The sequence below is a fragment of the Thermobia domestica genome, chromosome 10 (assembly GCF_964235325.1).
Source record: "Thermobia domestica chromosome 10, izTheDome1.hap1.1, whole genome shotgun sequence".
In the NCBI taxonomy this organism is placed as follows: domain Eukaryota; kingdom Metazoa; phylum Arthropoda; class Insecta; order Zygentoma; family Lepismatidae; genus Thermobia; species Thermobia domestica.
Window position 1 is genome coordinate 268,335,478 of NC_137463.1, and position 25,699 is coordinate 268,361,176.

General features: G+C 36.1%; 2 protein-coding genes across 2 annotated transcripts in view; both read left to right on the forward strand.

Moving 5' to 3' along the window:
- Positions 1 to 2,292: 2,292 nt before the first annotated feature.
- On the forward strand, positions 2,293 to 11,962 carry LOC145661929 (endoplasmic reticulum aminopeptidase 1-like). The gene is made up of 3 exons (XM_081727278.1): positions 2,293 to 2,802; positions 9,638 to 9,782; positions 11,684 to 11,962. The coding sequence occupies exons 1-3, from the start codon at positions 2,306 to 2,308 to the stop codon at positions 11,960 to 11,962; spliced, it is 921 nt and encodes a 306-aa protein (XP_081583404.1). The 5' UTR covers positions 2,293 to 2,305.
- Positions 11,815 to 25,699, forward strand: part of LOC145663209 (glutamyl aminopeptidase-like) — a 99,283-nt gene continuing 85,398 nt past the window's right edge. The window contains exons 1-4 of the mRNA XM_081729563.1: positions 11,815 to 11,942; positions 20,653 to 20,823; positions 23,065 to 23,180; positions 24,445 to 24,579. Of these exons, the coding sequence (XP_081585689.1) occupies positions 20,655 to 20,823; positions 23,065 to 23,180; positions 24,445 to 24,579 (420 nt within the window). The 5' untranslated portion in view covers positions 11,815 to 11,942; positions 20,653 to 20,654. The remainder of the gene's footprint in view (positions 11,943 to 20,652; positions 20,824 to 23,064; positions 23,181 to 24,444; positions 24,580 to 25,699) is intronic.

Genomic DNA, 25,699 nt, shown 5'->3' on the forward strand with positions numbered 1-25,699 from the left:
CCTAACGAGCGTAATCGTGGGACGTTAAACTGAAAGATTTCATTTCATTTTTATCACAGTTTGTCCTCGAAGATATTTTGAACTGTCACCAATAAAAGTTCTGTATATTTCGTGAAAGTCTCCTGGTTACACTCAGCGTCATTTGTAGAATTCTAATAAATAACTTGAAGAAAATCAAGAATACGAAAAAAGAAATGAAATCTTTTAGTTTAACGTCCTACGATTATGTCCTTAGGTTAAGGGAGACGGATGACGATGACGCAGTGAATGACGATGAAAGAATTGGTGGAATGAAAAAGTGAGAGGAAATGGGAGCACCCCGAGAAAGACTACGAGCACGATGTCGTCCACCACAACCTTACTTGGTCAAGGATTGAACCAGGGGTACCACGCTCTAGAGGTAAGCACTCTACCGCTGAGCCACGTTGCCCCTTAATGAAGAATATATATATATATATATATATATATATATATATATATATATATATATATATAAATGTAGAAAGTATCTGCAAATTACTATCCCATGAACTAGTAATTGCTTTCAAGACCTTTTGAATAGTGATTAACCAATTATCACGTCATAAATGTCTGGCCTGTAAGTAAAAGTCTGGAAACAGTTTTCAATTTATTTTAATAACATTTTGCAGGTATGTCTCACGAGGAATACTTCTCAACTGTAAAATGTATTTGGCATAATCTGGAAATAGATTTATTGTAGCGCATCCAAAGATGTAACATATTCCAAAGTTGTAGTTCACAATGGACATAGAATGAAGTTACGGTACAGTAAAGATTTGAGAAAAGTGAACCCACATAATAGCACAATTTTAAGTTAAATTTAAATAACTTCAAATCTATGAGAAATGTTATGGGTCGAGAGGAATACGAATGAGAGAGGGTCTTAGGAATGGTGGGGGAGAAAAGAACAATTTTAGATATTATTAAGAAGAGGAAGGGAACTGGTTACGACATTGACTAAGAAGGAACTGTACCATGAGGGAAGTGCTAGAGGGTATGGTGGTAGCAAATACTACAATTAATGGATGATATCAAAACAGAAAAATCATACGTGAAGACGAAGAGGTTAGTGGAAGGCCGTGGAGCATGGAAGCTTCTCAGTTGCTGCAAGTGACCTGCCAATAATGGCAAAATATTTATTATTATTATTATTATTATTATTATTATTATTATTATTATTATTATTATTATTATTATTATTATTATTATTATTATTATTATTTATATCATAGTGGCTATCCTAAAGCATTACCATCAACCACTGTAAGTAATGCCGTGTTGCCAAGTCGGTATTCACTTTTTGAATTTGCAAACTAATTATTTTCATGCTATTATTTACAAGAGCGCGGTATAATGGTGAACAAAAATATCAGTCTAATAAGTTATTTGATGATTTTCATTGCTATAGTTTTCATGCGTAATTCGCAAAATAAACGAGTGAAAAAAAATAGTTTCTGGTAAAAGTAGTTCCAAAGAGCATAGCCAAGAAAATAAAAATGTCTCAAAAGTATTGTCAGAATATAACATTATCTTTCAAGAATTTCGTAAAGAATATTGCGAACAGAATAGTTTCCAAACTAATACAACACATTCCTCATGAAAATATTTGAAGCACAGAAATCATAGAACATTAAACAAAATAAGTAAAGAATCATGACGGGAAGAGAAGGGAGCTCAATGAGAATTACTAAAATGAATTTCTACCAGTTCTCAGGGTAAGCTAGTGGTTAGCGCCCTCTGTTCTAAACTTCTAAACTTTACAAATTGGGTGTAAAGAACGATCACTAACTCTTTAAGACTAAAATTAAGAAAATAGAGAAAATTTAAAATTAAAAACTTCATATCAAAATTGGATAATTTTATTTAAAATGCTTGAATAAGTTCATTTTAGAAACATCTATCTTCTGTTTTTGGTTTAGTTTAGTTGGAACTAGAATCAGAACAAATGTTTCTTTTTCATTTTTCGATAAGTACTTTTTACAGTGTTGACAAAACCTTGTCAAATACGAATTCTTTCCTGATACGTAGATTAATAGTATCAAATATTAAATTCAGCGGCATCATTACTTAATCACTTTATCTAAGGGAAGTAATAGAAATGGAGATTACCTGAGACCTTGTCAATTAATTGTATATTATCTAATTCCTATTCGTGTTGGATTAAACACTTTACAATTCTGATTGTTAAGTCATGTGATTCACGACTTAGTGAAACGTTTCCTAAGTATAAGATACGTTTACAATAACAATTTTTCTCTTGTTTGAAGGATATGTGCAGTGCAATATGGTGTCAACATTGAGTGCGTTACAGTGGTTATCTATCTTGTTTCTGATCGCTGGCAGAAATGTTCGTAGTGATTATGTCCCGGGAAACGATGTAGCTGAGTGCAACCCAGACGAACCTGTTCTAGTTGGCTACAACCATCGTTTACCAGACCACACGGTCCCACACCTTTATGAGCTTTATATTCGGCCAAATTTAACAACATTTGATTTCTCCGGCAATGTGGGTATCCATTTGGAGACATCAACCACGCTGTCGTCTCTTTTGGTTCACTCGAAGAAACTACGCATTTCTTCTGTTGAACTGACTGATGAAGGAGGGGAACAGTTACCGCTGAAAGATGTTTGTTTATCAACACAATTTGAGCTTCTCGTAGTGACTCTGAGTACACCTATCAATCCCGAGAATTATATTTTAAATGTTGAATTCGATGGACAGCTTGCCAATGACAATGCGGGATTCTATCTCAGCCAATATACGGAGGATGGGAAGAAAAGGTACCGGTAGTTCTTTTTTGGATTCTCTATTTATTACTCTAAGTACATCAACACGAAAGTTAATCTTAGATCCTACTGGGAAGATATAAACATAAAATAGAAAGTACAATATGGGCCGCGGTGGCTCAGTGGTAGAGCGTTCACCTCTGGTGCTTGGGGTCCCGGGTTCAAACCCTGCTCCCACCAAGTAAACTTTGTGGTGAACAAACACCGTGTGCGTGGGTTTTCTCGGGGTTCTCCCGTTTCCTCCCACTTTCTTCATTCCACCATTTCATTCATTTCTCATAATCACCGTCTCCTTTAGCCAAACCGGCATAACCGTGGGACGTTAAACTTAAAGATAAAAGAAAGTACAATAGCCATATTGGAGGTTGTATCTTTTATGTCTATGTATCTTTTTGTATCTTCTTATCTTTTGTGTATTACTAAACACATTTTTTTAAATTTGCAAATGTCACAAACTGAAAAAAAAATCATATACATACATGTATCCACTTATTAAAAAAATATAAAGAGAGATCAAAATAGGATAGTTCATTGCATCCGAAATATCTTGTGGCTATCTAAGGGTTTGTTTCAGGAATTATGATTGATACACGGTTTGTTTGAGGTTTCTTCACTCACTGACTTTTCACAAGCGATACCAATATTTGGTATAGGCTATAACTTATTATGCACATCAATTGAAATTGCCCGTACGGTTGCTGTTTCCTTTTTCTTTTTTTTATTTGTGATAGCACAATTGGGAAAACTTGTCTTTCCACTTTCTTTACACTCTTTAGCTCCCATTGCAGCCTTGAAAAAAAAAAAAAGTCAATCTGAGCGTAATCCTACCTCCTCTGTCATTTCATGTCATCACGAAACAATTGCTGAGTACTGTACGCAATCACTGCACAGGTCGTTTTTGTTGGTATAATGCAGTAGTTCTCAAAGTGGAGTCCGGGAACCCCTGCGGGTCTGCGACGCCTAAAAATTAAAATGTGTTATAACAAAATGGAACTTACAGCTGTTATGCAAGAAGTATTTTTTCAGTTCCTAAAAAGAAAGCAATTAGAAATTATACCTAAGTTTATAAATTTAAATGTTTTCCTACTTTACTAAATTTTAGCCCTGTGAATATGAAGACTTGTCTAAAATGGCATTGCAACATTTGATGCCTTTCCCTACCACTTACTTATGTGAGCAAAACTTTTCTGCTCTTTGCAGCATTAAAACCTTAAAGCGAAATCGTCTTAATATGGAATAGGACATATAAAATTTATTCCAGATTTCAATGCAATTATGGAAAAGCACAAAGAATTTCATTCCTCACATTAGTGTCTCCACATATGAGAACATTGATTATCAAGCGAATTTCCTTTGAACAAAAATAAAAAAAGAAAAGAAATTAATTTTCAGTCATGAAAGTTACTGTATTTTCAATCAAAATTTCATTCACTAAGAAACAATCATGTTACTTTAGAATAAATTAGGTCTACTTATTGCATTATTCTTCTTCATCTTTTTCTTATCAGTGGTAATTCTAATCAGTATACCTGTATATTTTAATACCATGTGAAATTTCAGATAGCATTGCAAGGGGGTCCGCAGATCACTTTCTAAATGAACAGGGGATCCGCGTTATCGGAAACAGGGAGTAATCTACACCCCCCCAACACCCCCCTAACACCCCTCCAAATTTCTTTACACACACCCCTGGATGGAAAAGCCATACTCCCCCAAATCCAATTGTATCAATCAGTATCATATAGGTTATTTATTACATCAAGTTAAAAAAAGGTTTAGCGTTTAGGAAGGAAGGCAATATTCTTATTTATTTATTTCACTTCAAAATAGTACGAAGCGACCTCGTTCTCATGTACGGCTTTGAGAACCACATGACCTTATTGTTTTGGGCGGTGTTTCGATCGAAACAATTGACAAAACAGACCGCTGATACCTACCCTCCTGGGTTTCGAGGTCGTTTCCGAGAAAAGAGATTTAATGGACAGATGCAGATGGCCCCCTCCCTAAATTTTTCATGTCCCCTACAGACCTCAATACAAAATGCACAATTTAGATATTTGTAAGAGAATTTTTAATGACTTGGCCCCACCTAATATGTTCATGGCCCCCCAAAGCTGTGTGGCTGGTTTCGAGCCTGCTCTGCAAGTGGTGTATCAACGGACGGACGTTAGAAGGACCAATCAAAACGTTTTTAGAAATGAAGAGATCGATCGAAGTAAGAATTATATATATTTTAGACTGTCTAGTGTTATACAGGAACGCATTTGGCGCTACCTTAATTTTTTGTAAAGTATATTTTTATTCACGTAAATTCATTGAGCGGAACAGGGCTCGTAGCGAGTCACTTTTTTAACTAAAATTTACTTTTCTTCAAGTGGTCTCTAAAACTTAATTTTTTATCAAATTTGTCACCAAAAGTTGGTGGATGCTTAAGCTCTCAAGGTGGGGTTGAGACAGGGGCGGATCTAGGCCCGACTTCTGGGGGGTGTCATAATGCTACTTTTAAGGGATCCATACTCTGGAATGGATTTTATTTATATTTATAAAACAAGAAAGGTTCCTCTTCTGGGAGGGCGATTGCCCCCCGTGGATTCGCTCCTGGGTTGAGAACCCTTCTGTGTCTATTCTTTCTTCTATCATAATAATCTTTTAGTTTTCTCTCGTAATAGTTAACGCTCCGTTCAACGTTGTGTGTGTGTGTGTGTGTGTGTTTGTGGTTCATCATGTTCGTCTTGTGTTATGCTTCTTGTATGTTCTTCTTAAGAGTAGGTGATGAATTTGAATATTTCACGTTTTTGAGAACTATTAATGCGAAATTAAATATAATGTCTGGGATGAAGAAATTCGGAAATAGGCCAGAACTGGTTCCACTTACTCAGAAGCTTTTTAAATCTGCTAAGTATGCTTACGGTAACCACAAAGCTTACTTTGAAAACCTAAGAAAGGAGGAAGCTCAAAAAGAGGAAGTAAAGAAGAAGCAAAACAACAAACAAAGAGAGAGGTGATGGAGAAATTGACAAAGAGAAAAAGGGGTATGGTGAGATTTTGGTAACTTTTTCGCGTGCTTTTGACCATTTTTGGTCACTTTTCAACTATTTACAAGAGACCAGACCACTGAGAGCCCTGGGATTATTAAAATTAGGGTATATTAAAGAAGACAAAACAGAAAGATACAAAATATTTGTAAATTGAAAAACTGGATTTCTAGAAAACAACTAAATCAATGAATAATTTTCTTATGAAAGATATTTAGAGCCAATAACGTAGCCAGGAAGGGGCAGAAACGGATATTAAGAGATCAAATAATATTACAAGACAACAATTAATGTTAACAACAGAGTTAGAATATTAAAATAATGAAATTGGAACTATGTACAGTATTAATTACTAAACGAATGTGATTTCAGCATGGAAGGAGGGAATTTTTCCCAATTAATATTTTGAAAAGAAAACACCCACTAAAATTTGTTGGGGTAATAAATTGAAATAATAGCAGAATTTTGCAAAATAATTACAAGAATTCGTATGTAATCAATTCACATGTAATTAGTGGATAAAATAATGGAGGTTAATTCCTAATACAGTGAATCCCTCTTAACGGGCATCTCTCAATAGTGGACATCTTCATAAGAGGACAAACTTTCTTATTCTTCCATGCCATAAATATGTGTGGTGTAGTGTTATGAGAGAGAACACTTCTTTTTAGGGACACTGCTCATTTACGGACAAATAATCGGTTCCACAGATGTCCGTTTTGAGAGGTTTTACTGTATTACTTAGTTTAATAATAATAATAATAATAAATGCTCAAATGTGTGAACTTACTTTATTGAACCTACCACTGCGAAGAGCTGATATTATTATTATTATTATTATTATTATTATTATTATTATTATTATTATTATTATTATTATTATTATTATTATTATTATTATTATTATTATTATTTCAATAGTTGCTTAACAAAATATACTGATTTCTTGTTTGAGTTTGAGCACACCCCTCCTTTTATTTTGAACACCCCCTAAGTAAAAATTTCTGGCGTACTTACTGATCGGAAAGTTTGAGAACTACTGGTCTAGTGGTTATGGTGAGTGTTTGTGGTACACAAAGTACTTTATTGTATGTTTTGTGTTTTTGTTTAACGTTTGGTTCAAACCGAGGCTATGTGAGACGTAGACCTATAGCTTGACATGGAATTCCAACCACGCCAGTTCCCACCGGAAATTGAATCCAGGTCTCCTGTGCCGAAGCCGCATGTGAAATCCATATAGCCACGTCACTTCCCGGTGGGAGAGTATCAAACCCATTACAGACCACCAAAGGACGTAAATACATAGATGATGAACGGACTTCATTTGTAGAGTTCCTAAGGTCCGATTCCCATTAAGTTTATGGCAAATGATCAAGAAAGGATGGAATATTTATGGATCTATATGTTTACTAGTTTAAATTCATCTCGAGTAATGTAGTCAACGTCTCAAGAAAAACAGTAAATATCCATCGGTGTATCTTACAATTGGTCCAATTTGGAATATATTTTTGGATTTTCAATGGCGATTGAGAAATTAAATTAAAATTAAGAATTAAATGTTAGTGATAACGTGTCTAAACATAAAGATTATTATATTACATTATCATTAATGAAACAAAAGAAGGCATATAACATGTTACATTTAAAAAGATGAAAATGTCCGCCTCCTTCTTGTAGGCAAAATCAAATAGGCCGTTCTATGTAAATTCTTTCTATGAGGCTACATGAAAGAAAGTGTGTACAGAAACAAATCAACAATTCTGGAAATGTTGAAGCGTTGCGAACTTTAACTAGGGAATATTTGTCAGACGTCAACATCTGATAATTCCACTTTAACTAGAGAGTATTTGTCAGACGTCAATATCTAATAATTCCACTTTAACTAGGGAGTATTTGTCAGACGTCAACATCTAATAATTTCACTTTAACTAGGGAGTATTTGTCAGACGTCAACATCTGATAATTCCACTTTAACTAGGGAGTATTTGTCAGACGTCAACATCTAATAATTCCACTTTAACTAGGGAGTATTTGTCAGACGTCAACATCTGATAATTCCACTTCAAAAGCTCAAAAGCTTCTTCTAATTATAAGGAACACTGGTGGCTAATTATTGTTTTTCTTGAGATGTTACCTATGTTATTTTGGATGATATTAAACAAGTAAACATAATTGAAGGCTCGCTCTAGAAAACAACGTGAGTGGCATCTTGCAATTGTTTCACTTATTTTTATATTTTAATACGTTTATGCCTTAGATTTTCATACATTATGGCTAGGTTACATTTCTGAGCAATAATATTTCCTATTTTTGTGACGCTTGGGCACAATTTAAGTTACTATCATTTGTCACTACTGTTGCAGTAACTTTTTTTTGGTACTTACACTGTTTTCTACAGCGAGCCTTTAATTGTATAAATATTTGTTTTTAATAATTTTCCAAAAATCTTTGAAAATCGGACTTTCAATTCATTGAATTGATTTTGAGTTTAACTTCCCTTTGAGCAGCGAGGCTATATGAGACGGGACCTACTGATTAACGTAGAATCCGAATCACATGAGTTCCCGCCGAGAATCGAACCCGGCTCTTCCACTCCAAAGACGCGTATGCTAACGGCTTAGCCTTCAAAATAGATCTTCAGTTAGAAATTCTATAAACGAATTAAATCCGTTACTTTAAAAAAATACCTCGTATAAATTAATCAGTCACTAAACAATATGACAAAGCTGCAAAACAGTTTCGTACAGTTTCAATCTGAGGATATGCAGAGACTTCATTAGCACTCATCTTCATTAGTCATACCTGTAATCGTCTTTTTATTGTGGTGACACTAATAAATAGCCCTGGTAATGATCTGGTTTGTCAGTATGACAGCGTTATTCTTTTGAGCAATCTTATTGAATTAAAACTGGATTTTCCCTTCAGATTTTACGCTCTAACATCATTTCGTTAGTAGTAGGACTAGAATTTGTTTTGTCCAACACCGTCAGAGATATCACGATAAGGCGACGAAGGATCTCTTCTGTGCGAGGTGATCTTGGATGATGGTCTGTGTACCTGCTAATCGTACCTAATTGCAGAACCTCCACCAAGTTCATGATTTCGTTGTTGCATGAGAACGTCAAGCAAATCATTCAATGAATAAAAGCATCTTATACTTGTTCAGAAAGTGTTGATTTCGTTGTTGCATGAGAACGTCAAGCAAATCATTCAATGAATAAAAGCATCTTATACTTGTTCAGAAAGTGTTGATTTCGTTGTTGCATGAGAACGTCAAGCAAATCATTCAATGAATAAAAGCATCTTATACTTGTTCAGAAAGTGTTGATTTCGTTGTTGCATGAGAATGTCAAGCAAATCATTCAATGAATAAAAGCATCTTATACTTGTTCAGAAAATGTTGATTTCGTTGTTGCATGAGAACGTCAAGCAAATCACTCAATGAATAAAAGCATCTTATACTTGTTCAGAAAGTGTTGATTTCGTTGTTGCATGAGAACGTCAAGCAAATCATTCAATGAATAAAAGCAGCATCTTATACTTGTTCAGAAAATGTTGATTTCGTTGTTGCATGAGAACGTCAAGCAAATCATTCAATGAATAAAAGCAGCATCTTATACTTGTTCAGAAAGTGTTGATTTCGTTGTTGCATGAGAACGTCAAGCAAATCATTCAATCAATAAAAGCATCTTATACTTGTTCAGAAAATGTTAATTATGCTGTATAGCAGAAATCACGCACCCTGTACACTAATATAAGTAGTAAATGTTAAGAAAGGATTGTTTTCTTTCTAGGTATTTGGCCACCACTCAATTCCAATCTACGGATGCTAGGAAGGCCTTTCCTTGCTTTGATGAACCAGGGTTCAAAGCCAGTTTCTCTGTTAAAGTTGTGAGACCTACGACAGGCTACGTCGCATTATCCAGTATGAATGAAGTGGTAAGAAATTATTTTAATTTCCTATCATATTTTCTTCATTTTATGCAAGTTATATTGCTATAACACACTACTATAATAAAATCATATTCAGTGAGTGAAGAATCGGTGTTATATTGTGCGATGTTTTGGATGGAATCGAGACGAGACGAGTCTCAGACAACAAATAGCATTTGTAAAATCGTCGTCTCGGTCTCGTTTTGGTCAACAGATGCTTGTTTAGATCTCGATTTCGAGCACCTAGCCTCGATCTCATCTCGATAGTTTCGAAATAAATTGTTTAAAATTAAAAATATTTATGTATTATCATCTTACAGCTGTCATTTCCTCTTTTAATTTTTTTTAACTCCATTCTTGCCCGTAGCATTTTTGTATCCCGCGTATTCCCAAGTAACTAAAGCACATGCTTTCTGTGGATACATTCACGGGCTCAATCTCCAGCAAGTGTGTCAACCCTTGAATAAAGCCCGAATAATAATTCAGATTCTACTTTGAGCAACAGATATGTCTCATAATGCCTCGTTTCTGACAGGGACATTAAACTTCAGATAATCAATTCCAATAGGATACTTTATTTCCCCTCTGTTGAATCTGTCTTATTCAATAGCTGGTAACACTGTAGATAGCACAAGGGTGTATTTGAAAGAATTGTAATGCAAAGTTTACGAGTTTCATTTATTATCCATTACATTCTCCGCCCTGCTGTACCAATTTTGGTAAATCAGGACTACAACATATTTTATTTAGTGTGAATGAAATGTTTCAATAACGTTACACTTTTCCGAGCTCTTTATAACTAAAGCAGAATTCCCGTCCTTCAAACGGGAAGAATACGTTTCATTTTGGACTTAAAGGATACCAAAACTATCACCAGGTAAATTATGGGCCCCAAAAACTATGAATTCGACACTAATATCGGTCAATTTCGATCATTTTTACAGGTTACTATCCCCCCTTAGGAGCACAAAGAGGGCTGAATTTAGATTTAAACGGCATTGGAAGTGTTACTGTTTGTTCAGTCTCAGTGACCCCGAAAACTATGGATTCAACGCTAATATCGGTTATTTTCGATCATTTATATATAGCCCTCCTCAAAGTTGCATCGTCAAAGTAAAATGATAAAAAAACATCCCAGGCCTGAACCTCATCTATATTGAAAATTTGATCGAGATCGGTCGGGTGGTTCACGTAACAAACATAGACATTTTCATTTTTAATATTTTAGCTTTCTGGGCTTTCGACATCTATGGCCATTTAGCCTGTCACGTTTGAGGGAAGACGTCCCTCGGCGAGCACACAATCCGGGGAAAGGGAAGGAAGAAAGGATTGGGGAAGGAAGGAAGCGCCCTATAAGTTAGGTACCACTCGGACATTCAGGGTGGCTGGGCTGAAAAAACGTTTTACACTTTTTCGACCGAGTGGTCTCACCGGGAATCGAACCCGGGGAACCGTTCGCACGGAAGGCAAAGCGTTAGCGCGACTACTCTACGCGGAGCCACTCTTTCGCTTATATATATTTTAATTTATATATATAAGCCCTCTGACGTAGGGTAACTCTGTTATTATCAGAGTTACAACAAAATGTAAAAAGGAAGACCATTTCAATGTTTTCAATCTAAAGTGAAGGATTTTTTTTTTTTTTTTAAATGGGACGAGCCATTTGGGCTGTACAATCTTTATGCACACAATGTTAAATGAAAATGCAACGTTGTGATTTATCTGGACCCACAACATATGGGAATGAACGCTAACATGTCGATGGCCAGCCCTATTTTAACCAGTAACTTTTTTCACTTCTGTTGTGTCAGTGCGGTCATACATTGGTCAGTTGGAATAGACCCTAAATGGTATAGGAAGAATGGATTTATCCTGTTTTAATTTGATTCTGTTTCTTATTTTTGCAGGACTATCAGGATGACTCTCCACAGCCAGGCCTTACAACAGTGGAGTTCGCCACATCAGTTCCAATGTCGACTTATCTCGTTTCTTTCATAGTCTCTGACTTCCAGTCTAACTCTGGAAATGTGAACGAAAATATAAATTTCAGCGTGTACGCCTCACCGAAACAAGTACAATACGTCGATTACGCTCTCCAGGCTGGGATCAACATCACTTCTCATTTCATTAACTATTTCGGCATCGATTACCCTCTGCCAAAATTAGGTGAGACTTTCACATTTTAAAATTAACTTTTTTGTAGTTCTGTAATGTTTTAAAGTTTAAACAATTACATATTACAATTACAACAAATACATTCATCGTTTTTTAGAAAACCTTCTGAGAATAAGAAGGTAAGAAAATAATCAGTGAAGTGGAATATATTGGACATCACATGAAGAATATAGTTTATTACAACTTCCATCTCGTTTCGCTCCCTTACTCAATAGCTTAAGAGGAAACAAGAATGAATATATTAGATAGGTGCAACAATAGCGTACGCAGAATTTCATCAAAGGGGGTTTAACCACTGAATCTCATATCCTTTCAAGACGAGTGTGATTTTTTGTATTTATATTTTAATATTAAACGTTTATTTCTTCATTCATATAGATTTAAAAGGGGGCTAAATCTAGAACCCCCTTCCCCTTGCATGGACCACTGACGCGCGAATGAAATGTTGGCTCCAAACGTGTCATTTCAAAAGACCAAACTTTATTACCTGACTAATCAAAATACTTGATAATTACCCTCTGCAAACATACCTTCATCAACGGTCATCCATTGGATTCCGTGCGAAAGATATAACCTCAACCGCACGTAGCATCGCCCAATCCTCAGGGTGACCTTTCCCCCTAAGAAGTGAGCAAGATGACGGAAGACGGAGTAGTCGGTGGCAGAATTATCGGGGAAATATGGTGAGTGAGAATTGAGAAAGGGTTTCATACTGCGACATGTGGCCGAGCATTGTCATGCAACTCCCTATTGACCGTTGATGGACGCTTGAAGTACCTTTCATGAGGTTCAGCTGTAACTATATGCATAGATAATTTTACCTCAAATAAGAAAGACAATTTGGATCATTCCCACCATTTCAGAAACAACATATTCTGCGAGTTTTGCAAGCCGTTGTCGACGTAGATTTCGATCCAGCACCGATAAAGTGGCAAAATCATCATCATCATCATAGGTATTCTGCCTTTATTGGCAGGTCACTTGCCGCAGCTGAGAAGCTTCCATGCTCCACGGTCCTCCGCTAACCTCTTCGTCTTCGCGTATGATCTTTCTGTTTTAATATCATCCATTAATTGTAGTCTCCTTCGCCCCCTCCCTCTCTTTCCCGCCACCATACCCTGTAGGACGTCCCTCATGATACAATTTCTTCTTAGGCAATGTCCCAACCACTTTCTCTTCCTCTTCCCAACATCTAAAAGTGTTCTTTTCTCCCCCACCATTTCTAACACTCTCTCATTCGTTTTCATTCCATTCTTTCCATTCTTCTCCATACCCACATTTCGAAGGCTTCCAGTCGATTTTCATCACCTTTACGTAATGTCCACGTTTCCGCCCCATACAGTACAACACTCCACACGAAGCTTTTTATGAATCTTTTTCTCAACTCTTTATTCAAGATCCCACAAAACTGACTTTTCTTCCTCCTAAAGGCTTCTTCCGCCATTTCTATCCTTACATTTATTTCACGTTCGCACTTACTTTTATATTTGTCCTACTAGTATATTTGTCCTACTTTTATATTTGACACAGACCCCTTCGTTCCAATCACTATGGCTTTTGTCTTTCTAACATTTGTTTTCATCCCATATTCTAACAATCAAAATCAACATCAACATCAAGAAATAGCAACGAAACGGAAAATGGCACCAGAAGAAGTAATGCATTGCAAATGCCAGTGGCGTATTTAGGGGGGTGGCTTCCGGGCTTAAGTCCTCCCCCCCCCGAAATCTTACTATAGTAAAGTATATGAAATGTCTTGCAGAATTTTCATATTTTCAGGCAAAGCCCCCCGAAAGTTAGCAAAGCCCCTCCCCGAAACAAAATCGTAAATACGCCACTGGCAAATACCAAGCGGTAGCCATACTAGAAACAGGCAAACATAAACTTTACTGGAACAATAATACTGGACCGATAATGAAGTGCATCATAACAGGCTGGACATCACAGTATTAAACAAAGAGAAGGGAAAGGTACATTTAATAGACATCACAATATCAAACATAACCAGGGTGCGAATTACCGAGGGGGATGAGGGGGATTTTCCCCCTCAATCACATTTTGTTCCCCCCCAAAGAAGTCAGCTGAAGTATCCCCACCGGGGATGCTCGCTTTCCCCCTCAAACTATGCTTAGTATAACTCCAAGTTTCACTGATTTTTGTTATTTCTTGTAAATTTAATCTTCTAGCTGTATTTCGAAATGATCGATGTAAACTGTTCAGTTTTGGTCATTTCTACTTACCACCTAATTACCCACTATTTTCAACGTTGTTTAGTAGAACTATATTATTATGACTACGGTTGTTACTTGCAACTGTACCTTCGTACCCTTCAGTTCGTCATCGTTTGTGAATTTGAATGTACTAATTGCGTATAACAAAGCCACATATAGATTTATAAATGTTCTTAGCGGTTGGCCAAGAAGAAGTAAGCAAATAGCTTCTTCTACCATACTTGGCGAAGTTCGGATATGTCATATTCATCCTCTATATTTGTATCGATTATCATCTTATTTTAATTTTTGTTATAACATGTTATTTCATTTTCCAGTGTACTCTTTGTTAGCACATGGTCTTCATTCCCTAGTAGGTTGTGTGTATGCAACTCAAAAGTTGCATTTAATTTGTGATAATTAGCATAGTAATCACTGCTTTTACAGTTTACGGAAATGAACTTTTGAAACTGTACTCAAAATCTGAGATATAGGTACTCTCTCGTAAGTATATGTTAACGTACACGCTGGGGGATACGCTCCTAGTGAGCAGACATGTTAATGAAGGTGATTTTTAGGTGAATAAGCGAATAATTCAAGATTTGTTTCAGCATTTGTTAATACGACTGGTTCTCCGTGTCATTGTCCGTGTCTGCATAAGCATTTCAACTGGAGCGGGTTTTTTAAAAGTTAAACCTTCATTTTTCCATCTTTTCGCTGTACAGTTTGCTGTCCACGCAATTAATGTTGTCTGAAAAACTTCAGTGTAATGTTTTACTTTATTTGAATAACGTAGCCCATAGTGAATCAACTCATCTTCTACCTAACAGTAAAGTAATTTTTAAGTGTTGACTTTCTGTGCCCATCACGGAATCGATATTTGGAGAAAAAAAGTCGTGATGAGCACAGCTTTAGCGCGAAGTAGAAGCACAAGCTCGAAATTTGAATTGAGAGATTTTAAATATTTGGCCTTCGATTTGACCTTGATGTGAGAAATCGGGACCACCAACAATCCATTTCTTATTTGATAGGCTAATATCTAGATTTTCTTTAAAAAAAAAAAAAAAAAAAAAGATATGTCCGGTTTAACTGATAATTTTAGTGGTTTTCACAAGACTGAAGTAGGTTTCTTTTCGCAACCTGTATGTATTAATGCAAAGTGGAAGCTTTCAATATGAGTGGAAAAATTAACATATGCTTGTGATCATGGCTATCGCTCGAGCCGAATTATTAACTAAATAAACCTTAGAGAGCTACGGGGACAAGAGTGAGTACAACATTAAAACACGTTCAGAAAGGATTAGTGGGGTATGTGTATGTCAGACAATATATATGTGCATAGTTATTGTCGGTAGATTTATTAAATTAATAAATCTCTTATTTATTACAGATGTCACACACACACACACATACACACACACACACACACACACACACATATATATATATATATATATATATATATATATATATATGGGGTAAGGCATTTATTGTCTCATTTTGAAATTTGAACCTTCAGACTATGTCCTTTGGCCTAATTTTATCCCCCCCCCCCAATATAGATTATCTAATTCGCACACTGAACATAACAAACCTGCAGAAAGCACATAGAGAAAAAAAAATAGTAAAACATATTAAGCTAGTCCGAAACATAAAAGAAGAACGAAAGACCAAAAATGTCAAAATACTATCAGTAGTAATATCTGATACTGAAGTGGTTCACAAGACATTGAAACAATTAGAACTGAAGAAAAAATCATAAAAGAATACAGAAAAGTGTAATATTGGACACATACATAAGTGTAAGAAACTTCCTGCAAACCCCACAACAAAGAAAAAAGAGAAAAAATAATGCTTCGGTGACCCGTATATTAATATCTCATAAGACGGAATTGCTTTGCACCTTCAGGGGTTACTTTGCACAAAATATGAAAAGAGTTGTACAGTCTTCTGTCGGTAAAACCATGAATTGTAAAGAGAAAGTTTCAACTGCCACCGTAAGATAGAACATCTAACTGTATTTTGGCTATAATGTTGGCGGTTAACATCAGTTCTAATTACCCAGAGGGTTTGTTGTCGTAGAGGTATGGAAAGCAGTCATTGCAAAGACCGACAAAATTTGAAAGATATCACCTACAAGAATTTCCGTCCAGGGTAAGTCAGTTTCGTAGAATACTACTGTGTATACTGGGACTTTGAAGCAATAGTTGAAATTGAAGTATGAAAAGTTTTAAAGTCATAGAAAAATTAAAGCTGGGAAAAGACTGTTTCAGCCTCTACTTGGAGTTACTTTGCACCATTCCAGAGTAACCTCTTAGATAGGAAATTATTACTACCGGTACCTCCTGCCTATTTAGGTAGATGCCGGAATGGATTTCTTCTTGGGAAAAAAGTTACAAACAGTGGCAGATCCAGAAAAGTAGTCTGAGAGGGGCTTCACTTAGAAAGGCTTCGCTTTTTAGAAGTCACTAAACTTTTAGGAAGCTTATACGCATAGGAATCACTAACATTAGTTTATTGTATTTTGTTTTTTATTTAAAGAAAATCGTGCAATTTTGGTGAACTTCAGCCTGAAAGCCCCAAACCTCGAAAATATTCAATTGATTACGTTTGGGATGATATTCTCGGACATAAAGAGCAACCAAGGCAAATCAATTCACGGGGATTTTTTCCGTTCCTGAGTTGGCATTTTTGTAGAACATATGCTAAACTATCAGAATGTGGTTCCTGTGCCGGTACCAGAAAATACATAATTTTCTTTACAAATATCGATAATTCATATTAAGTACCGATACTGGTACCATCATTCTAATATCAATATTTGTAGACTGCATGCAATTTTGTGTAGGAAGCAGAGTTGGCGTGGGTCAATGAAAACTTGACCCACGACCCACTGACCCACCACCCACGGTAACCCACTCTGACCCACCACCCACGGTGACCCACTCTGACACACCACCCACCATGAACCACTCTCATGCACTTTCATCTACTCTGACTCACCAAAATCCATCGTCATCAACGCTGAACACGATCCACGGCCTCTTCTAAACTGACTAAACAGTTTACACTTGTAATAAAACAAGACTGTGAAATTGTCACTAATCGGAGTTCGAATTTCTAGTCAATCGCTCAAGCACCACTCTGTTACAATAACAGTGGATCTGACCTTTACGATATAAAATGGTAAAATGTTTGTCAGTGAGCAAATTGAAACAGTTCGAGGTGGGGGGAAATTAGTGTGTGCCTAAAATATACTTGTACTAAGAGAGTATTCTTTCAAGTGTTAATTTCTGAACGCATTCCACAAGAAACTTCTATTCGCAGGAAAATACCCCTGTACAATATGGAAAAGGTTATGGTTTCTCAGTTCACAGTATTTTTCTCACAAAAGACTTGAAAAATCAGTTGTTTATAGGGTATAAAGGTGCTCGGTTACCCTCTGTGAGAGCATCTCCATAGAGTATGCTCATAATTGTAATTTGTGTAATCACTAAAACACCATGTTAAACTTAAGTTACAAATATGCATAACTGCAATTATTATGAATATTTATTCAAAGTAGTTTACCTAAAGCAAAGAAGAGACTTACTAAAAATTAGGTACAAAGTTGAATAACACAAATAAGTCATTAGTGATACAAGTATACATTTTCCGTAACTCGTAATTTTCAACCTTAAAACAAATCTGAAATCGGATTTATTCCCTGTTGGTAACTTTTTGGCGGTAAATCATCCGCAGTGGAATGATGTCCGTCCTTCAGCCAAGAAATAACTAGCTCGTCTACTTTGAGCTTGTTTAGAAGTGGGCCATTAACATTGATGAGCAACAAGTTAGACAATGTTTGAGCACTTAGTGTATTTCTAATATTAGTCATCAGTAAATTCATAAGGGGAAATTTCCGTTCGCACTCTGTCGTGGAAATTGATAATTATTTCTACCCGATTTCTGCAACTTCTCATCGACAATCTACTTGTTAGACTTAAGTCTGATAACGATTTTTCTTGGTTAGGTTTGAAATACTCAGCAAGAAGTATATCATCTCTCTATCACCATCATCGACCATGTCAGTTGGTAATGTCGACCCATGTAGAACAGAAACTTCATCTACCACGCCTTTGATAGGGAATCTTGTGAATAAATTATCAATTAAAACCTGATAAACTGATGATTTCTTTATTTGTTTATAAATTTAATTTTTGAAATTACACATGAAGGTTTGATACCATTACCAAGTTCCCTCCCCCGTCTAGAAAGCGAAAGGGAACGAGGTTCCTGGAAAGTGTTCAGAGTTGAATGGGAGTTTCCCTCCTTCTTCAACTTCAATTACCACACTGCTGTTTGCCATGTGCCAAATTACGATGAATTTCAATTAAATTATCATAGTATAATTATTTCCTTGTTGAATTATCAATACTTTTCAGTGGAAAAAAGAATGAAATTTCAAAGTTCCAAATCAAAGTAAGTAGACCAACGTAAAGGGGAAAAAAGTGTACAATTTTCCATAAAATTATGCGTACAATCCAAACTTCAAATTTCCGTGTACTTAAGTTTACAGTACAAATTTTATGCCAATTTTTCTCACAACTTTATGGGTTGATTGCCCTGTGCTGTAAGCGCTCCAAATAATAAACATAAGCTTCAGCAATAATTATAGCAGAAAGCAATGGATATATGAAGCCAAGCACTGTATTTTTTGTTTCTAATTTTTTTCTTAAATAACATCGATCGTTTTCGATCATTTTTACAAACCAACTCACTACCAATTTTCCATATATAGAAAGTGCCCCCCCCCCCCACATAAAGGAGAATTTTAAAAAATGCTAGGACACACACTGTTTATTTTCAATAAAGTGTTAATACACTGAATTTCATCTCCGTAAGTTTAACGGCTTGCGAGATACTCATTTTTTTCGCAAAAAATTCGGATCCTCACTACCTCCTTAGGATATTGTGCATTATTATTAAAGGCAATATAACATCCCAATTTTCATTTGACTTTGCAATTTGACCGTGATGATCAGGCACACATAGTTACATTCAATTTTTTATATAATAATTTATATATTACAGTGATTCAAAAATGTATTTTTTCCAGTAGTTAGCTCTAAAAACTCACAGGTCTCGAAAGCCAAGTAGTAGTGTAAGTCCTATTGCTATTATTGCTATTAAAAATATCAATATCCAAAAGTGCGTGAAGTTCTTTTTTCACTTGGTTAGATATACTCACTTCAGGTAAGTAGACAGAAACAAGTGGAAAAGAAAGGGAAGTGAAGGTCTTGAAAGTAAAACGGAGACAAATTTACCAGTCTTCAGAAGATACTGTCTACAATGCAGTGAGCAGGGAGGGTCGGTAGATCATACTGAGTCGGTGGGTCGCAGTGGGTCACGGTGGGTGGTGGGTCGCAGTGGATCATGGTGGGTAGTGGGTCACAGTGGGTCACGGTGGGTGGTGGGTCACAGTGGGTCATGGTGGGTGGTGGGTCGAAGTGGGTCATGGTGGGTAGTGGGTCACAATGGGTTACGGTGGGTGGTGGGTCACAGTGGTCACATGCTGTAGACCCACGACCCACTGACCCACCCAGAAAACTTGACCCACTTGACCCACTGACCCACTCCAACTCTGGTAGGAAGTGAAATGTATAAACACTGGAGGGAAAATATTGCATAGAAACATTATGTTGATACAGTATGTTAAACATACCCTTTTGTATGTGGTGTAAAGTATCCTCACCTATGGCGTTACTTTGCACCAAAGCTTATATTTCAATAACTATGGTCATACTGAATCTTTATTAATGCACTTACACGAATGTTTTCCTTATATATCTAACTATTATATGTTTAAAATACAGTATCCTAAATCATTACATTTGTAAACTACATGCTGTTTTCCTTAAAATTCCTTGTCTTATGGTATCACTAACTTAGATAAGGAGTGGAGAAAATAAATAAATAAATAAATAAATAAATAATAATAATAATAATAATGTTTCAGTAAATTTGTAACTCTAATTATATATAATCAGCTAAGCGTTAATGTCACCGTTGATTCCGGTGGAAACAAAAGTTTTGCAACTGCATTGTGTGGTGTCGCCGCTGTCGGTAGTAAACGTAAAGGAGTCAAGAGTTTCTGTTTTATTCCAATAGAGGTGCTGTTGTATATCCTAATAACAATGATTAGTTATGTACGTGGTATAGAATTTTACACGCATTTCATTCAAAAGTTACATATTGTAATTAACTTTCATAGACGCTACGTACTTAACAGGTTTTTGCAACTGTGTCGGATTTTCTTTGTTATTCTTTTCGGTGGTTTTCAGAGAAAGAGAACGTGTCCTGTAATTATTGTCAATACTTACGCAAGTAGTACTAGTGGTACTGCAATTTTAAATAACGTGCTTTTCAACTGTATTGGCAACGAAGAAATTATTATTTTCAAAATACAAGTTTCTAAGTGACTTGTGACAATAATGAAAATCCATTTCCAGATATGATTGCAGTTCCTGACTTCAGAGCAGGAGCCATGGAGAATTGGGGACTAATTACCTTCCGAGAGGCCTACCTGCTTCACAACCCGGAAATCAGTTCATCCTCCAACCTACAAAGGATCGCAGTGATTGTGGCACACGAGCTCTCCCACATGTGGTTCGGGAACCTCAGTAAGTACACCGTAGTCAGGAACTCTTCACATTGCAAAGATGTAATGTACTCGCTTTATTTCAAAATTGAGCATACCATACTTGTTCCTGGTTTCCTTTTCTTTTTTCTTTTCTTTCTTTTTCTTTCCTTTTAAAAAAAATCATGATCATGATTTGTGAATGTTTTGACGATAGTTTGAGGTGCAGAGTATTACCATGTTCTTTCCTGTGTCTATAAGGTGTGACCCAAAACTCTTGAGACAACTATAATAAAACACAGATAAATTCTGATAAGGAAATAATTTATTTTTATTCTTCAAAATACTGTGCATTCCTCCGAAAACGATGTGCCGGTTTGCACATTCCTCCAACTTTATCATGGCCTGTAGAAAAGGAGATTTAGTATTTTGCAAAGCTCTTTCGTTACGGTATTTTGAATGACTTCCACTGATTTGAAATGGCATCCTTTCAAGGCAAATTTCAATTTCGGGAAGAGAAAGTAATCGGCGGAAGGAAGATTTTGTGAGTAGAGTGGATAGTAGAGAGTAGAAACTTTCTTCTTTGCCAGAGACCTCTTTATAATAGCAGGTTATGAGATGCTGCGTTAACGTGGAAAGGAACCACAGCTGTTGCAAACTTGGCTGTTCTCATTTAACAGGTTGACTGCCAAGGTGATTTGAGGGTACTGCTCCCAGGAGGCCATAAATTTATTCTTACCTTTGGCTCAATTATGGATAGTCATGTTACATTTTTGTCGCGATATTTTGCTTCTCCCGAAAATGTACCAATGGGAGCCGAGCATCATATGTCATGCTCATGATCTCACACTAATTTGTGACAATGAGCATCATATATGATGCTTAAGAACCTGAATAGGTTAGTAATTTGTGATATCGAGCATGAGCATCATATATGGTGCTCATGGCCCCACAGAAAAATAAGGTGAGCACCACATATGATGCTCATGGCAGTCAACTAATAGTCAATCCAAAACGCCCAGGTAGAAATCTACATGCACTGTCTGCCTTGCTGAGACAAACTCTTTATGAATCACACTATCTGCGTATCGTGATAAAGGAGCTTCGGAACATCCACAAAACTGCTTTTCTACATGCCATGAAGAAGTTGGAGGAACACGCAAACAAATACATTCATCAAGAAGGAATGTATTTTGAAGAGTAAAAATAAATTATGTATGCCCCTTTTAGAACTTATCTGCGTTTTATGAGAGTTGTCTCAAGAGTTTAGGGTCACACCGTGTTTATAAACTTGACAGTTTATCAATTATAATGTTTTTGCAGCCAATTCAGTGATCAGGTGAAGTTGCTCATTCCCAGGGAGAGTGTGTACCAGGGAATATGGCACCTACAGGCCTCTTGAATTTCCTAGACACTTCTTTCTTCATTCGCGTGAATCCATTTTCCAAAAGTGATTTGCGTACCGTACTATGAAATAATTGCATTGTTAACGAAATAAGTTAACGAGAAGTCCTTTTTATTTTTCATGTATAAACACGTAAATTCGACATTCGGGACTATTTTGTTCCTGCGTACAAATGTATAGGATATTTTAATTGATTATGCACTTCTTTTCTAAACTTGGATTTTGTTCCATTTGGACGATGGCCGTCGTACCAAGGAGCATGCGTCTTAATGCATCAGGGAACAATACTTTTGGATATAATGAGCACTACTCGTTATAACGAAGTTATAAATAACGTAGTTTTGAAATCAAGATGCCTAATTTCATATTCATAGCATGTTCTTTCAACAAATGATCTGGTAACACTGCAATATTTATTTTTAAACGCATTTGTCCCTTCTTTATTAAAGCTACTTTATTGAGCAAAAGTTCCAATTCTAATGAGGAAGAGGAAACCTGGCTATGAATTCTCCATATTATTTTTTTATCACTTGTTGCGTAATTAATAAATTAGTCTTTGTAAACAATCAATTATCATTAGATTTAATAACATTCCCAAGCACAACAACCACTGTCCTTGGTACGTACTTGGTATGTACCAACGGACAAAATGATTTCCCCAACAAAAAATGCTCTGGTATTCTTCTTATTGGTAGATTCCCATGTAACTTTTGCAATACGAAGCTGGAATATCAAGCTATGAGTAATACATTTTTTCTTTAGCCTTTCACAAATACGAAGTGTCCCTAAGGATGAGCAACTTCTATCTACAATCACATTGATAACCGCGATGGTAATAACTAAGTATGAAAATAAATTGATAATCTTTGTTTGTTGCAGTGACCCTGAAATGGTGGAGTGACCTCTGGTTGAACGAAGGATTCGCTTCCTACATGGAACACAAAGGAGTTCACGCTATTCATGGTCCATCACAATCAGGCGAAGATTGGAAGATGGTAATTAGTAGTCTATTTACTATATCCGTAATGCCACAGACTATAAAAGGTTACTGTCAGTTAAGTGGCAAATGGAACCGGATACTATGTGGCAACTGTGTCACAAGGGAAAGGTCATTGCGCAAATTGCGTCTCTGAAATTTTGGGAGAACAAGAAGAGAAGAAATTAGTTGAAACACTGAAATAAACTAAAATTACTTATCTTAAAGAGTTTGTAATTTAAACAAGAACAACACATGTTAATGAAGACCATGCCCAGAAGAATAGGAAGACGGTAGAGATCTGCGCGGGTCGGAATTTTTAGCCCGGGCCCGGCCCGTGAATTTACAATATGAGGCCCGACCCAAGTCCGAAATATGTTTTAGCATTTAGACCCGAGCTTATGTGATAATCAAATAAGCCCGAATTACAGAAACTTAATAATTAACGTAAAATTGTATTTTTATTTATAGCAATTAGAGATTTAATTTTGTAGTTGTGTTTTAAAAGTTCGGTGTTTTAAAAGTTCTCCAGAAAGAACGGTGCAATATATATCGTTGTACAGTATATTTACAAAGTTAGACCCGAGAAATATGGTTATATATTTAAAAATTTACGACCCGAGCCCGGCCCGGGCCCGAAGTGAAAGCTGGAGTACCGTCTTCAAAAGTGTGTTGAAAAAATGGAGACTACGTTGAAAAATAGACAACAGTCTAAGCTTTCGAACGATGTATAAATTAGTAACAATAAACATTTTTTCTATTGGTAAAAAATATGGGAACCTTACTTTTGGTACAATCCTCGTAATACTCAACTGAAGAATGTTTACAAGAAGTTAATTTGGATTTAATGTACGGGTAATTTTGAAGTTTATTAAAATTTATGTACCAACATAATATTACACTATGTATTTTTTGTGCTTTTATGTATTCAAGACTGGCATCTTCTAAACCTTTTTTATATTTCAAAATACTATGTAATAGTTACATAAACGCAATAATTCTAATCTATTCTAATCTAAACGTTAGTTATCAGCGGGTGAGAAATTACTGAATAATAGGAAATGTCTGAAAACTTCCTGTAGAAACTGTAGAAACTTCCTAATCTGCTACGAGGATTAATATTGAATTCACTAAACTGATAGTCTGTTACATTTAAGTCTGTATCACCATATAATATAATCTATTGTTCCCCTGCATCAAGTCCACAAATAACTGTAAAAGTGTTTGCTAAACGTTAATAAAATTGAACATATGTTTTTAATAGAGATGTTTGTATTTTTCAGATGGACCAGTTTCTAACGGAGCACCTTCACAAGGTGATGGCATTGGACGCCACTCAAAGTTCTCATCCCATCGTCCAAGATGTTACTACACCCTATGAGATTGCTGAATTGTTTGATACCATCACGTACAGTAAGGTTAGAATTATATATATGAACTTTTGTACTTAGTAATCAAACTGAAAAATCAATGTTCAACATGAATTGATATTACTCTGACGATGTTTACTCTTATCTTTGGAGCTATTGAACTTATTTTGATGAAACTTCCGTAGAAATGCTTAGCATAATTAAGAAAAACATATTAGGCGTAACCAGACCCGTATTTAGGCATTTTACGTCCTGAACTCCCAAAAATTTTCTCCCCCACTTATGTGTTCGTATTCTGTTATGTCTCACCAGCAATGTGGTGGCGCGCAAAGAACAACGGATTACGCTGCCAACCAATAAGTAATATCATCTGCTACTTGTAGCGCCAGAAGAGTCGTAACGAAAAAAGTCGGTTACGTTGTGGTGCCAACATTATTTTCAATGTAATCCCTGTTCGGCGTAAGCTCTAAACTGCGATAAACAATGCCACGTGAAACTAAATCTCGCTGATTTGCTGTTGACCTACCGACGCTGGTACTCCTCCGCAAAATATTTCATATGATTGGATTATTACTTTTACTTTGAAGCTCCATATAAAACTCCTATTATTATAAATGACAAAAATATAATACGGATTATCTAATAATACTGCAATCGAGTGTGGTTAATGAAACAATACAAATAAACACTAAGCATGCGCAGTAATTATGGCGCCAATTCAACTGTAGACGCGTGTTCCATTTCCAAGTCTGAAAGATGGCTGGCATGAATCCCGGTTCTGCGAGTGTTGTGGTGAAACACCAACAAGGTACACCTTTATTCACTAAGCAACAATTGTTTACCAGCGAAATTCAAATATATATATATATATTTTTAATCCTTCGAGGTATTTTTTCCTTTCTTTTCTGCTGCTGCTGTAAGTATCTGGTCAACGCGAGACGGTATTGTGAAAATGCACGTGTATAATTTGCTCCTCCCCTTGGGGAGTAGGAGTGATACATCACTAGCCAATCGTATTTATGACAAGCGAAAGGATACAAATATTTTGTTTCTCGGAGTTTAGAGCTTACGCTGAACAGGGAATAGATCTCCCTTAAATTTCTATCCCATGAAGACCATGTTTTCTCCTCATACTATACTTCTATCTCATTTTTTTTTCTCTAATATG